The 12,813-nt window shown below is 51.7% G+C and overlaps 1 protein-coding gene across 2 annotated transcripts in view; it reads right to left on the bottom strand.

Moving 5' to 3' along the window:
• Positions 1-12,813, bottom strand: part of CD22 (CD22 molecule) — a 77,378-nt gene that overhangs the window by 27,611 nt on the left and 36,954 nt on the right. For both annotated transcript variants that reach the window (XM_075329387.1, XM_075329389.1), the window contains exons 4-5: positions 4,491-4,787; positions 3,281-3,529 (exon numbers count right to left, since the gene is read on the bottom strand). In XM_075329387.1, the coding sequence (XP_075185502.1) occupies positions 3,281-3,529; positions 4,491-4,787 (546 nt within the window). The remainder of the gene's footprint in view (positions 1-3,280; positions 3,530-4,490; positions 4,788-12,813) is intronic.

The following is a 12,813-nucleotide window of genomic DNA, read 5'->3' as shown; positions in this document are numbered from 1 at the left end:
CACAACACAAGAAGGTGAAAATTAAAATTATGGATGTCTGAGAAAGTCTGAAGGAAGGCATTGTTACTAGGAAGACACAACTATGGGACCGATGTTACCGAAAGGGCTTGTCTGACTCTGTGCAGACTATTCAGCCTGACCCCTAATAGTATCCTCTCATTATTATTGTACTCCTGTCCTCCTCCATCTCTTTCTTTCTTTCTTTTTCTTTCTTTCTTTTTTCTTTCTCTCTTTCTTCCTTTCTTTCTTTCTTTCTTTCTTTCTTTCTTTCTTTCTTTTTCTTTCTCTCTTTCTTCCTTCCTTTCTTTCTCTCTTTCTTTCCTTTTCTTTCTCTCTTTCTTCCTTTTTTTTTCTTTTTCTCTTTCTTCCTTCCTTTCTTTCTTTTTCTCTTTCTTTCTTTTTCTTTCTCTCTTTCTTTCTTTCTTTTTCTCTTTCTTTCTTTCTCTCTTTCTTTTTTTCTTTCTCTCTTTCTTCCTTCCTTTCTCTCTTTCTTTCTTCCTTCCTTTCTCTCTTTCTTTCTTTTTCTCTCTTTCTTTCTCTCTTTCTTTCTTTCTTTCTGTCTTTTTCTTTCTCTCTTTCTTCCTTTCTTTCTTTTTCTTTCTCTCTTTCTTCCTTCCTTTCTTTCTCTCTTTCTTTCTTTTTCTTTCTCTCTTTCTTTCTTTCTTTCTTTCTCTCTTTCTTTCTCTCTTACTTTCTTTTTCTTTCTCTCTTTCTTTCTTTTTCTTTCTCTCTTTCTTTCTTTCTCTCTTTCTTTCTTTCTTTCTTTCTCTCTTTCTTTCTTTCTTTCTCTCTTTCTTTCTTTTTCTTTCTCTCTTTCTTCCTTCCTTCCTTTCTCTCTTTCTTTCTTTTTCTCTCTTTCTTTCTTTCTCTCTTTCTTTCTGTCTTTTTCTTTCTCTCTTTCTTCCTTCCTTTCTTTCTTTCTCTCTTTCTTCCTTTCTTTCTTTTTCTTTCTCTCTTTCTTCCTTCCTTTCTTTCTCTCTTTCTTTATTTTTCTTTCTCTCTTTCTTCCTTTCTTTCTTTCTTTCTTTTTCTTTCTCTCTTTCTTCCTTCCTTTCTTTCTTTCTTTCTTTCTTTCTTTCTTTCTTTCTTTCTTTCTTTCTTTCTTTCTTTCTTTCTTTCTTTCTTTCTTTCTTTCTTTCTGTCTTTCTTTCTCTCTTTCTTTCTTTCTTTCTCTCTCTTTCTTTCTTTCTTTTTCTTTCTCTTTCTTCCTTCCTTTCTTTCTTTTTTTCTCTCTTTCTCTCTTTTCCTTATTTATTTCCTTATTTTTCTTTCTTTCATTTTTTCTTTTCTTTTTTCTTTCCTTTCCTCTTTCTTTTTTTCCCTCTTTCTTTTCTTCCCATCTATTTGCTTCCCTCTTTACTTTCTCACTCTCTTTCCTTGCATCTATCTTTTTTTTGTTCTCTCTTTACTTCTTTCTTTTCATTGCTCTTTCATTTTTTCCTTTCATTTTTTTTCTATATTTCTCTTTTCTTTCTTTCTTTGTTTTCTTTGCTGAATAATTTTCTTCATTCTTCATTTCTTTGTTTCCGTTGCTCTTTTTTTTTCTTCCTTACTTTTTTCTCCTTCTTTTTCTTTATTTCATTTTTTCTTCATTTGTTTCTTTTTTCCTTTGCTCTTTTTTTCTTTCTTTCTTTTAATTGCTGTCATTCTTTCTTTCCGTCTTTCTTTGCTCTTTTATTCTTTCTTTCCTTCTTTCATTTCTTCATTGTCATTTCTTTCTTTTTTCCCTTTGCTGTTTTTTCTTTCTTACTTTTTTTCCTTTTTCTTTCTTTTTCTACTTCTTACTTTCTTTAATTTTTTTTTCTTCATTTCTTCCTTTCTTCCTATGATCTTCTTTCTTTCTTTCTTTTCATTGCTCTTTCATTCTTTCCTTCTTTTATTCATTGCTTTTTTCCTTTGCTCTTTTTTCCTTAGTACTTTTCTCCTCTTTTTTTCTTCATTTTTTTCTTTTTTCCTTTGCTCTTTTTTCTTTCTTTCTATTTTTATTCACTTGGTTTTCTTTCTTCCTTCCTTTCTTCCCCATTTTGCTTCCTCACTTCTTTTAATTCCTCTCTCCCTTCCTTCCTTCCTCCCCTCTTCCTTTCCTCCCTTCCTTCTTCCTTCCTTCCTCCTTGCCTTCCTTCCTCTCATTCTTCCTTCATTATTCTCTTCCTTCCGTCCTTCCTTCCTCCCTTCTTCCTTCCTTCCCTCCTTCCTTCCTTCCTCCCTTCCTTCCTCCTTCTTTTCCTCCCTTCCTTTTTCCTTTCCTTTCTCCCTTCCTTCCTTCTTTCCTCCCTTCTTCCTTCCTTTCCACCCTCCCTCCCTTCCATCCTTCCTCCCTTCTTCCTTTCCTCCCTTCCTTCTTCCTTTCCCTCCTCCCTTCCTTCCTTTCTTCCTCCCTTCTTCCTCCCTCCCTTCCTGCCTTCCTCCCATCTTTCCTTCTTCCTTGCTCCCTTCATTCCTTGCTTCCTTCCTCTTTCTTCCTCCCTCCATTCTTTCCTCTCTTCCTCCCTCCCTTCTTTCTTACCTTCCTTACTTCCTCCCTTCCTTCCATCCTTCCTTCCTTACTTCCTCCCTTACTTCCATCATTCCTTTTTTCCTACCATCCTTCCTTCTTCCTCCCTCCCTTCATTCCTTGCTTCCTTCCTCTCTTGCTTCCTCCTTCTCTTGCTTCCTTCCTTCCTTCCTCCCTTCCTTCCTTTTTTCCTCTCTCCCTCCCTTCCTTCCTTCCTGACTTCCTTCCTTGTTTCTCCCTCCCTTCCTTCTTTCCTCTCTTCTGCCCTCCATTCCTTCCTTCCTTCATTCCTTGCTTCTTTCCTCTCTTCCTTTCTCCCTTCCTTTTTTCCTCCCTCCCTTCTTTCCTTTCCTCTTTCTTCCCTCCCTTTCTTCCATTCTTCCTTCCTCTCTTCCTTCCTCCCTTCCTTCCTTTTTTCTTCTCTCCCTCCCTTCCTTTCTTCCTTCCTTCCTGACTTCCTTCCTTGTTTCTCTCTCCCTTCCTTCCTTTCTTCCTTCTTTCCTCTCTTCCTTCCTCCCTTCCTCCCTTCCTTCCTTCATTCCTTACTTCCTTCCTCCCTTCCTTCCTTTTTTCCTTTCTCCCTCCCTTCCTTCCTTCCTGACTTCCTTCCTTCCATCCCTTCTTTCCTTCCTTCCTTCCTTTCTTCTTTCTTCCCTCCCTTTCTTCCATTCTTCCTTCCTTCTTTCCTTCCTTTCTTCTTTTATTCCTTCCTCCCTCCCTTCCTCTTGTTCTATTTTTTCCCCAATATCTGCTAACACAGGAGATATTATGGTTGTGGTTACTTACGCAGCACAGAGATTTCCACAGCGTTTGAGATTCGGTTGCCCACGTAGTTTTCAGCCTTACAATGATATTTTCCCGAATCCTTACATCGTATTTCATATCCCTGGGTTTTCAATATTTCTCCATTTTTGTACCATGTGACCATAGGATTTGGCGGATTGCTGCTTCCCACAGAACACTTCAGTGTTACAGCTTCCCCTTCTATGATTTCTATGGGACTCTCAGAGTTAATTTGGACATTTTGAGGACGATCTGGAAAACGAGATTCCCCATATCTGCTTAGATACATTGTTGCACATTATACTTTGTATTAGTATTCTTAAAATACTCAAAAATAATATATACAAAACAAAAAAATCATAAATAACAGGTAATGTATCAATTAGCTAATAATATGACTAGATATGGGGTGTGTTAATACATTTATTACTGTTACGTCGCCACTGGAGTCTGCTCCAGCGACTTCTGCTCCGATCGCCAGGCGACGCCGTGTTCCTGCTGTGGATGGTGCTGGTGATGGGAGAGGACTCGATGCCAGCGGCACCGGTGGGCTGCTCCAATCATCCACTGGGCTGGGTTATCTTGGGATCTGCAGTACCACCGGCTGACTGTGGGTGGCGTGTGTCTTCCAGCTGAAGTTGCCAGTGTTCAGCTGCAGCCAATAGGAAGACACCACACCCTTCTTAGTTCCCCTCCTGTCTGCTGACCTCTGCCAGAAATAGTTCTGATTTTCCTGGCTCCTGGTCCACCCTATTCTGTTTTGTGATTCCTGTGTGCTGACTTCTGCGTGTTTTCTGACTACCCTTCTGCCTGCTGTTTTTGTACCTCGCTGCCCGATCTGGATTTGACCTCTGCTACGTTTTCTGATTACGTCCTTCCTGCTGATTCTGTCCCTGTTCCGCAATTCCTGGTTTGACCCTGCCTGACGACTACTCTCATCGGACTGCAGCCTTCCACAGGTAGTGATCACCAGGGCCCTGTGTAATTCCAAATCCCTGTATAGGGGTTAAAGGGTTTCAGGGTTCTGGGGGTCCTGCTTGGTGAGTGGCTTCCCTCTAGCCTCCCCATTACAGCCCATCTGAGTCTGTGGATCCAGGCAGGCGTTACAATGATGTTTACTTGCCGAGAATTGGGAATGAGAACATCAACTGGTGGCCATGGATATTGCTACTGGTTTATTGGTCTCAATTTTCAAGGGGGGGGGTGTACTTACATTTTACATCAAGCTGTATGGTTGTCCTATCAGTTTCCTCCTGTAGCCTTTCAAGTACACAGCTGATGTTTTTTTTGTGGTCTTTCCATGTTGGGAGGAAAGTCATGGTGGTGGTCATACTTATCCCGCTGATGTCTTTCTTTATCTTCATATCCACTTTTCCACTTACATTGTGTAGCCAAGTCAGATTGGCATCATAGGAGGGGCAGTAATAATCTATAGAGCACGTCAATGTGACCTCCTTGTTTTCTTGCATTTCGGGAAGTGGATGTAATAATTTCAAACTCGGGCCGGTATCTAAAAGTAAGAAAAAACAGAATTCCATTCACGATGGATTTAATGGCACACGATCAAAAGCCGGTCGAGCTGTTAGAGTCAGTTCTTCCTACAAAGTATATTTTCCTATCAAATATGGCAGGAAAATGTTAATACCGATGGATCCACTCATCCGTCTTGTTCCCACTGATTTCTCATGAACCAAAGCCCAGGCACAATTAACGGTTCCAAACGACTACTACGGTCCATTTTCTTTGGGAAGGGCCCCAAACTGACAACATTTTTGGACTCCTCCCAGGCTCCACCCCAACTCCGTCTCGACACCTCAACCCTTCCACAGTCTCACTGCCACTCTTGGAAAAATGAATATACCTATATACACTGTGTGCAGAATTATTAGAAAAATGAGTATTGTGATCACATGATACTTTTTCAACATGTTGTCCTACTCCAAGCTGTATAGGCTGAGAGCCAACTACCAATTAAGTAAATCAGGTGATGTGCACCTCTGTAATGAGGAGGGGTGCGGTGCAATGACATCAACACCCTATATAAGGGGTGCTTAATTATTAGGCAACTTCCTTTCCTTTGGCAAAATGGGTCAGATGAGAGATTTGACGGGCTCTGAAAAGTCCATATTGTGAGCTGTCTTGCAGAGGGATGCAGCAGTCTTGAAATTGCCAAACTTTTGAAGCGTGATCACTGAACAATCAAGCGTTTCATGGCAAATAGCCAACAGGGTCGCAAGAAGCGTGTTGGGCAAAAAAGGCGCAAAATAACTGCCCATGAATTAAGGAAAATCAAGCGTGAAGCTGCCAAGATGCCATTTGCCACCAGTTTGGCCATATTTCAGAGCTGCAACGTTACTGGAGTATCAAAAAGCACAAGGTGCGCCATACTCAGGGACGTGGCCAAGGTAAGGAAGGCTGAAAAACCACCACCTCTGAACAAGAAACAGAAGATAAAACGTCAAAACTGGGCCAAGAAATATCTGAAGACTGATTTTTCAAAGGTTTTATGGACTGATGAAATGAGAGTGACTCTTGATGGCCCAGATGGATGGGCCAGAGGCTGGATCAGTAAAGGACAGAGAGCTCCACTCCGACTCAGACGCCAGCAAGGTGGAGGTGGCCACTGGTATGGGCTGGGATCATCAAAGATGAACTTGTGGGACCTTTTCGGGTTGAGGATGGAGTGAAGCTCAACTCCCAGACCTACTGCCAGTTTCTAGAAGACAACTTCTTCAAGCAGTGGTATAGGAAGAAGTCGGTATTGTTCAAGAAAAACATGATTTCCATGCAGGACAATGCTCCATCACATGCTTCCAACTACTCCACAGCGTGGCTGGCCAGTAAAGGTCTAAAAGATGAAAAAATAATGACATGGCCCACTTGTTCACCTGATCTGAACCCCATAGAGAACCTGTGGTCCCTCATAAAATGTGAGATCTACAGGGAGGGAAAACAGTCCACCTCTGGGAGCAGTGTCTGGAGGCTGTGGTGGCTGCTGCACGCAATGTTGATCGTAACCAGATCAAGCAATGACAGAATCTATGGATGGTCGGCTGCTGAATGTCATCATAAAGAAAGGGCGCTATATTGGGCACTCATTTTTTGGGGGTTTTGTTTTTGCATGTCAGAAATGTTTATTTCTAAATTTTGTGCAGTTATATTGGTTTACCTGGTGACAATAAACAAGTGAGATGGGAATAGATTTGGTTTTTATTAAGTTGCCTAATAATTTTGCACAGTAATAGTTACCTGCACAAACAGATATCCTCCTAAGATAGCCAAATCTAAAAAAACCCCACTCCAACTGCCAAAAATATTAAGCTTTCGAGTCTTACGGGTCTTTTGGGGTGATTAAGAACATAGTTGTTGATCAATAATAACAAAACAATCCTCTAAAATACAACTTGCCCAATAATTCTGCACGCGGTGTGTATATATATATATATATATATATATATATATATATATATACACGCACTATATATATAAAAAAACACAAACACATAGAGTCATGGCCAAAAATGGTAGCACCCTTGAAGTTGTTCCAGAAAGTTAAGTATTTCCCTCGAAACATTAATAATACACCTTACACTGCCCCTCTCCATAACATCTCTCCCACACTGCCTCTGTGTATAATATCCCCACACACACAGGCGACCTGAAGGTCAGTGGGCTTCACACACACACACACACACACACACACACACACACACACACACACACACATCGATCCTCCTCTTAAAGGGCTACTGTGTTATTTGCAGGAAATGCCTCTCAGCCTACGGCTGAGAAACACTGTGTATTTAAGGCACGCTCCTAATATGCGAGGTGCCTGTGAAACACATTCAGTTGGTCAGTGTTCCACTCTGCTACCTAGTTGTCAGGTCCTATTACCCCTGTGACCGTCACCTGTACCTGCCTTCCCATACCTGCCTGTGCCTGCCATACCCACTATTCCTGCCTGTGCCCACCTGTCCAGTCTGCCTCAGTCATCCCGCCTGTGCCTGTTGTAAGATGCCAACTGGCCTTATTGTTAATGGTCGGTATGTACCACAAAAGTGGTGGAAACCTGAAGGTCTGTTTTGGTACATGTAGTACCAGGGCCGTATTTACCATTAGGCACCCGTGGTCCCGTGCCTGGGGCGGCAGGATGCGGGGGGGCGGCACCTTCTAGCAGTAAAAAAAAAATTGTTTTTTTTTTTACATTTCTATTAAATCCGCTGTATTTTCGGAGGGGGGAGGAGGGAGAGGCGCACCTCCATTTATTTGTATCCACATCAATTAGGACGCGAATGCAGACAAACTGCGGCGGCCGGGCACAGAGAGCTGATTGACCCCGTAACTGCCGGCGCCTGCACTTCCAGGGTCGCAGGCGCGCCAATCAGCTCCTTCCTCTGTGCTGCGTCCAATGTTGTGTGGATTTCACATGCAGAGCTCACAGCAGGACACCGCAGAGGACGCCGCGATGGAAGCCGGTGTCAGAAGAGGATACTCACGTGAGCCAGGAAGATGACAGCGGGCCCTGGAGCAGAGAGTCTGATGCTGGGGGAGGCTGATGCTGGGGGAGGCTAGGAGGGGGGGAGGCTGATGCTGGGAGGGGGAGGCTGATGCTGGGGGAGGCTAGGACGGGGGAGGTTGATGCTGGGGGAGGCTGACGCTGGGGGAAGCCGGGAGGAGGGAGGCTGAGGCTGATGCTGGGGGAGGCTGGGAGGAGGGAGGCTGATGCTGGGGGAGGCTGGGAGGAGGGAGGCTGATGCTGGGGTAGGCTGGGAGGCTGATACTGGGGGAGGCTGGGAGGGGGGAGGCTGATGCTGGGGGAGGCTGGGAGGGGGGAGGGTGATGCTGGGGGAGGATGGGAGGGGGGAGGCTGATGCTGGGGGAGGCTGATGCTGGGGGAGGCTGGGAGGAGAGAGGCTGATGCTGGGGGAGGCTGGGAGGGGGGAGGCTGATGCCGGGGGAGGCTGAGAGGAGAGAGGCTGATGCTGGGGGAGGCTGGGAGGAAAGAGGCTGATGCTGGGGGAGGCTGGGAGGAGGGAGGCTGATGCTGAGGGAGGCTGATGCTGGGGGAGGCTGGGAGGAGGGAGGCTGATGCTGAGGGAGGCTGATGCTGGGGGAGGCTGGGAGGAGGGAGGCTGATGCTGAGGGAGGCTGATGCTGGGGGAGGCTGGGAGGAAAGAGGCTGATGCTGGGGGAGGCTGATGCTGGGGGAGGCTGGGAGGAGGGAGGCTGATGCTGGGGGAGGATGGGAGGAGGGAGGCTGATGCTGGGGGAGGCTGGGAGGGGGGAGGCTGATGCTGGGGGAGGCTGGGAGGGGGGAGGCTGATGCTGGGGGAGTCTGGGAGGGGGGAGGCTGATGCTAGGGGAGGCCGGGAGGGGGGAGGCTGATGCTGGGGGAGGCTGGGAGGAGGGAGGCTGATTCTGGGGGAGGCTGGGAGGGGGGAGGCTGATGCTGGGGGAGGCTGGGAGGCGGGAGACTGATGCTGGAGGAGGCTGGGAGGAGGGAGGCTGATGCTGAGGGAGGCTGATGCTGGGGGAGGCTGGGAGGAGGGAGGCTGATGCTAAGGGAGGCTGATGGTGGGGGAGGCTGGGAGGAGAGAGGCTGATGCTGGGGGAGGCTGTTGCTGGGAGAGGCTAGGAGGAGAGAGGCTGATACTGGGGGAGACTGGGAGGAGAGAGGCTGATGCTGGGGGAGGCTGATGCTGGGAGAGGCTGGGAGGAGAGAGGCTGATGCTGGGAGAGGCTGGGAGGAGAGAGGCTGATACTGGGGGAGGCTGGGAGGAGAGAGGCTGATGCTGGGGGAAGCTGGGAGGAATGAGGCTGATGCTGGGGTAGTCTGGGAGGAGAGAGGCTGATGCTGGGGGAGGCTGATGCTGGGAGAGGCTGGGAGGAGAGAGGCTGATGCTTGGAGAGGCTGGGAGGAGAGAGGCTGATACTGGGGGAGGCTGGGAGGAGGGAGGCTGATGCTGCGGGAGGCTCGGAGGAGAGAGGCTGATGCTGAGGGAGGCTGATGCTGGGGGAGGCTAGGAGCGGGGAGGCTGATGCTGGGGGAGGTTGGGAGGGGGGGAGGCTGATGCTGGGGGAGGCTGGGAGGAGGGAGGCTGATGCTGAGGGAGGCTGATGCTGGGGGAGGCTGGGAGGAGAGAGGCTGATGCTGGGGGAGGCTGATGCTGGGGGAGGCTGGGAGGGGTAAGCTGATGCTGAGGGAGGCTGGGAGGAGAGAGGCTGATGCTGAAGGAGGCTGGGAGGAGAGAGGCTGATGCTGGGGGAGGCTGGGAGGGGTAAGCTGATGCTGAGGGAGGCTGGGAGGAGAGAGGCTGATGCTGAAGGAGGCTGGGAGGAGAGAGGCTGATGCTGGGGGAGGCTGATGCTGGGGGAGGCTGGGAGGAGAGAGGCTGATGCTGGGAGAGGCTGGGAAGGGGGAGGCTGGGAGGAGAGAGGCTGATACTGGGGGAGGCTGGGGGAGAGAGGCTGATGCTGGGGAAAGCTGGGGGAGAGAGGCTGATGCTGGGGAATGCTGGGGGAGAGAGGCTGATGCTGGGGGAAGCTGGGGGAGAGAGGCTGATGCTGGGGGAAGCTGGGGGAGAGAGGCTGATTCTGGGGAAAGCTGGGAGGAATGAGGCTGATGCTGGGGGAGTCTGGGAGGAGAGAGGCTGATGGTGGGGGAGGCTGATGCTGGGAGAGGCTGGGAGGGAGGAAGCTGATTCTGGGGGAGGCTGGGAGGGGGGAGGCTGATGCTGGGGGAGGCTGGGAGGGGGGAGGCTGATGCTGGGGGAGGCTGGGAGGGGGGAGACTGATGCTGGAGGAGGCTGGGAGGAGGGAGGCTGATGCTGAGGGAGGCTAATGCTGGGGGACCCTGGGAGGAGGGAGGCTGATGCTAAGGGAGGCTGATGCTGGGGGAGGCTAGGAGGAGAGAGGCTGATGCTGGGGGAGGCTGATGCTGGGAGAGGCTGGGAGGAGAGAGGCTGATGCTGGGGGAGGCTGATGCTGGGAGAGGCTGGGAGGAGAGAGGCTGATTCTGGGAGAGGCTGGGAGGAGAGAGGCTGATACTGGGGGAGGCTGGGAGGAGAGAGGCTGATGCTGGGGGAGGCTGATGCTGGGGGAGGCTGGGAGGAGAGAGGCTGATGCTGGGAGAGGCTGGGAAGGGGGAGGCTGGGAGGAGAGAGGCTGATACTGGGGGAGGCTGGGGGAGAGAGGCTGATGCTAAGGGAGGCTGATGCTGGGGGAGGCTAGGAGGGGGGAGGCTGATGCTGGGGGAGGTTGGGAGGGGGGAGGCTGATGCTGGGGGAGGCTGGGAGGAGGGAGGCTGATGCTGAGGGAGGCTGATGCTGGGAGAGGCTGGGAGGAGAGAGGCTGATGCTGGGGGAGGCTGATGCTGGGGGAGGCTGGGAGGGGTAAGCTGATGCTGAGGGAGGCTGGGAGGAGAGAGGCTGATGCTGAAGGAGGCTGGGAGGAGAGAGGCTGATGCTGGGGGAGGCTGATGCTGGGGGAGGCTGGGAGGGGTAAGCTGATGCTGAGGGAGGCTGGGAGGAGAGAGGCTGATGCTGAAGGAGGCTGGGAGGAGAGAGGCTGATGCTGGGGGAGGCTGATGCTGGGGGAGGCTGGGAGGAGAGAGGCTGATGCTGGGAGAGGCTGGGAAGGGGGAGGCTGGGAGGAGAGAGGCTGATACTGGGGGAGGCTGGGGGAGAGAGGCTGATGCTGAGGAAAGCTGGGGGAGAGAGGCTGATGCTGGGGAATGCTGGGGGAGAGAGGCTGATGCTGGGGGAAGCTGGGGGAGAGAGGCTGATGCTGGGGGAAGCTGGGGGAGAGAGGCTGATTCTGGGGAAAGCTGGGAGGAATGAGGCTGATGCTGGGGGAGTCTGGGAGGAGAGAGGCTGATGCTGGGGGAGGCTGATGCTGGGAGAGGCTGGGAGGGAGGAAGCTGATGCTGGGGGAGGCTGGGAGGGGGGAGGCTGATGCTGGGGGAGGCTGGGAGGGGGGAGGCTGATGCTGGGGGAGGCTGGGAGGGGGGAGACTGATGCTGGAGGACGCTGGGAGGAGGGAGGCTGATGCTGAGGGAGGCTGATGCTGGGGGAGGCTGGGAGGAGGGAGGCTGATGCTAAGGGAGGCTGATGCTGGGGGAGGCTAGGAGGAGAGAGGCTGATGCTGGGGGAGGCTGATGCTGGGAGAGGCTGGGAGGAGAGAGGCTGATGCTGGGAGAGGCTGGGAGGAGAGAGGCTGATACTGGGGGAGGCTGGGAGGAGAGAGGCTGATGCTGGGGGAGGCTGGGAGGAATGAGGCTGATGCTGGGGGAGTCTGGGAGGAGAGAGGCTGATGCTGGGGGAGGCTGATGCTGGGAGAGGCTGGGAGGAGAGAGGCTGATGCTTGGAGAGGCTGGGAGGAGAGAGGCTGATACTGGGGGAGGCTGGGAGGAGGGAGGCTGATGCTGCGGGAGGCTCGGAGGAGAGAGGCTGATGCTGAGGGAGGCTGATGCTGGGGGAGGCTAGGAGGGGGGAGGCTGATGCTGGGGGAGGTTGGGAGGGGGGAGGCTGATGCTGGGGGAGGCTGGGAGGAGGGAGGCTGATGCTGAGGGAGGCTGATGCTGGGGGAGGCTGGGAGGAGAGAGGCTGATGCTGGGGGAGGCTGATGCTGGGGGAGGCTGGGAGGGGTAAGCTGATGCTGAGGGAGGCTGGGAGGAGAGAGGCTGATGCTGAAGGAGGCTGGGAGGAGAGAGGCTGATGCTGGGGGAGGCTGATGCTGGGGGAGGCTGGGAGGGGTAAGCTGATGCTGAGGGAGGCTGGGAGGAGAGAGGCTGATGCTGAAGGAGGCTGGGAGGAGAGAGGCTGATGCTGGGGGAGGCTGATGCTGGGGGAGGCTGGGAGGAGAGAGGCTGATGCTGGGAGAGGCTGGGAAGGGGGAGGCTGGGAGGAGAGAGGCTGATACTGGGGGAGGCTGGGGGAGAGAGTCTGATGCTGGGGAAAGCTGGGGGAGAGAGGCTGATGCTGGGGAATGCTGGGGGAGAGAGGCTGATGCTGGGGGAAGCTGGGGGAGAGAGGCTGATGCTGGGGGAAGCTGGGGGAGAGAGGCTGATTCTGGGGAAAGCTGGGAGGAATGAGGCTGATGCTGGGGGAGTCTGGGAGGAGAGAGGCTGATGGTGGGGGAGGCTGATGCTGGGAGAGGCTGGGAGGGAGGAAGCTGATGCTGGGGGAGGCTGGGAGGGGGGAGGCTGATGCTGGGGGAGGCTGGGAGGGGGGAGGCTGATGCTGGGTGAGGCTGGGAGGGGGAGAGACTGATGCTGGAGGAGGCTGGGAGGAGGGAGGCTGATGCTGAGGGAGGCTAATGCTGGGGGACCCTGGGAGGAGGGAGGCTGATGCTAAGGGAGGCTGATGCTGGGGGAGGCTAGGAGGAGAGAGGCTGATGGTGGGGGAGGCTGATGCTGGGAGAGGCTGGGAGGAGAGAGGCTGATGCTGGGGGAGGCTGATGCTGGGAGAGGCTGGGAGGAGAGAGGCTGATTCTGGGAGAGGCTGGGAGGAGAGAGGCTGATACTTGGGGAGGCTGGG

This window comes from Anomaloglossus baeobatrachus, chromosome 11 (genome assembly GCF_048569485.1).
Source record: "Anomaloglossus baeobatrachus isolate aAnoBae1 chromosome 11, aAnoBae1.hap1, whole genome shotgun sequence".
Taxonomy (NCBI): Eukaryota; Metazoa; Chordata; class Amphibia; order Anura; family Aromobatidae; genus Anomaloglossus; species Anomaloglossus baeobatrachus.
The sequence above is the reverse complement of the archived record's forward strand: the minus strand, read 5'-3'. Positions and strand labels throughout refer to the sequence as shown.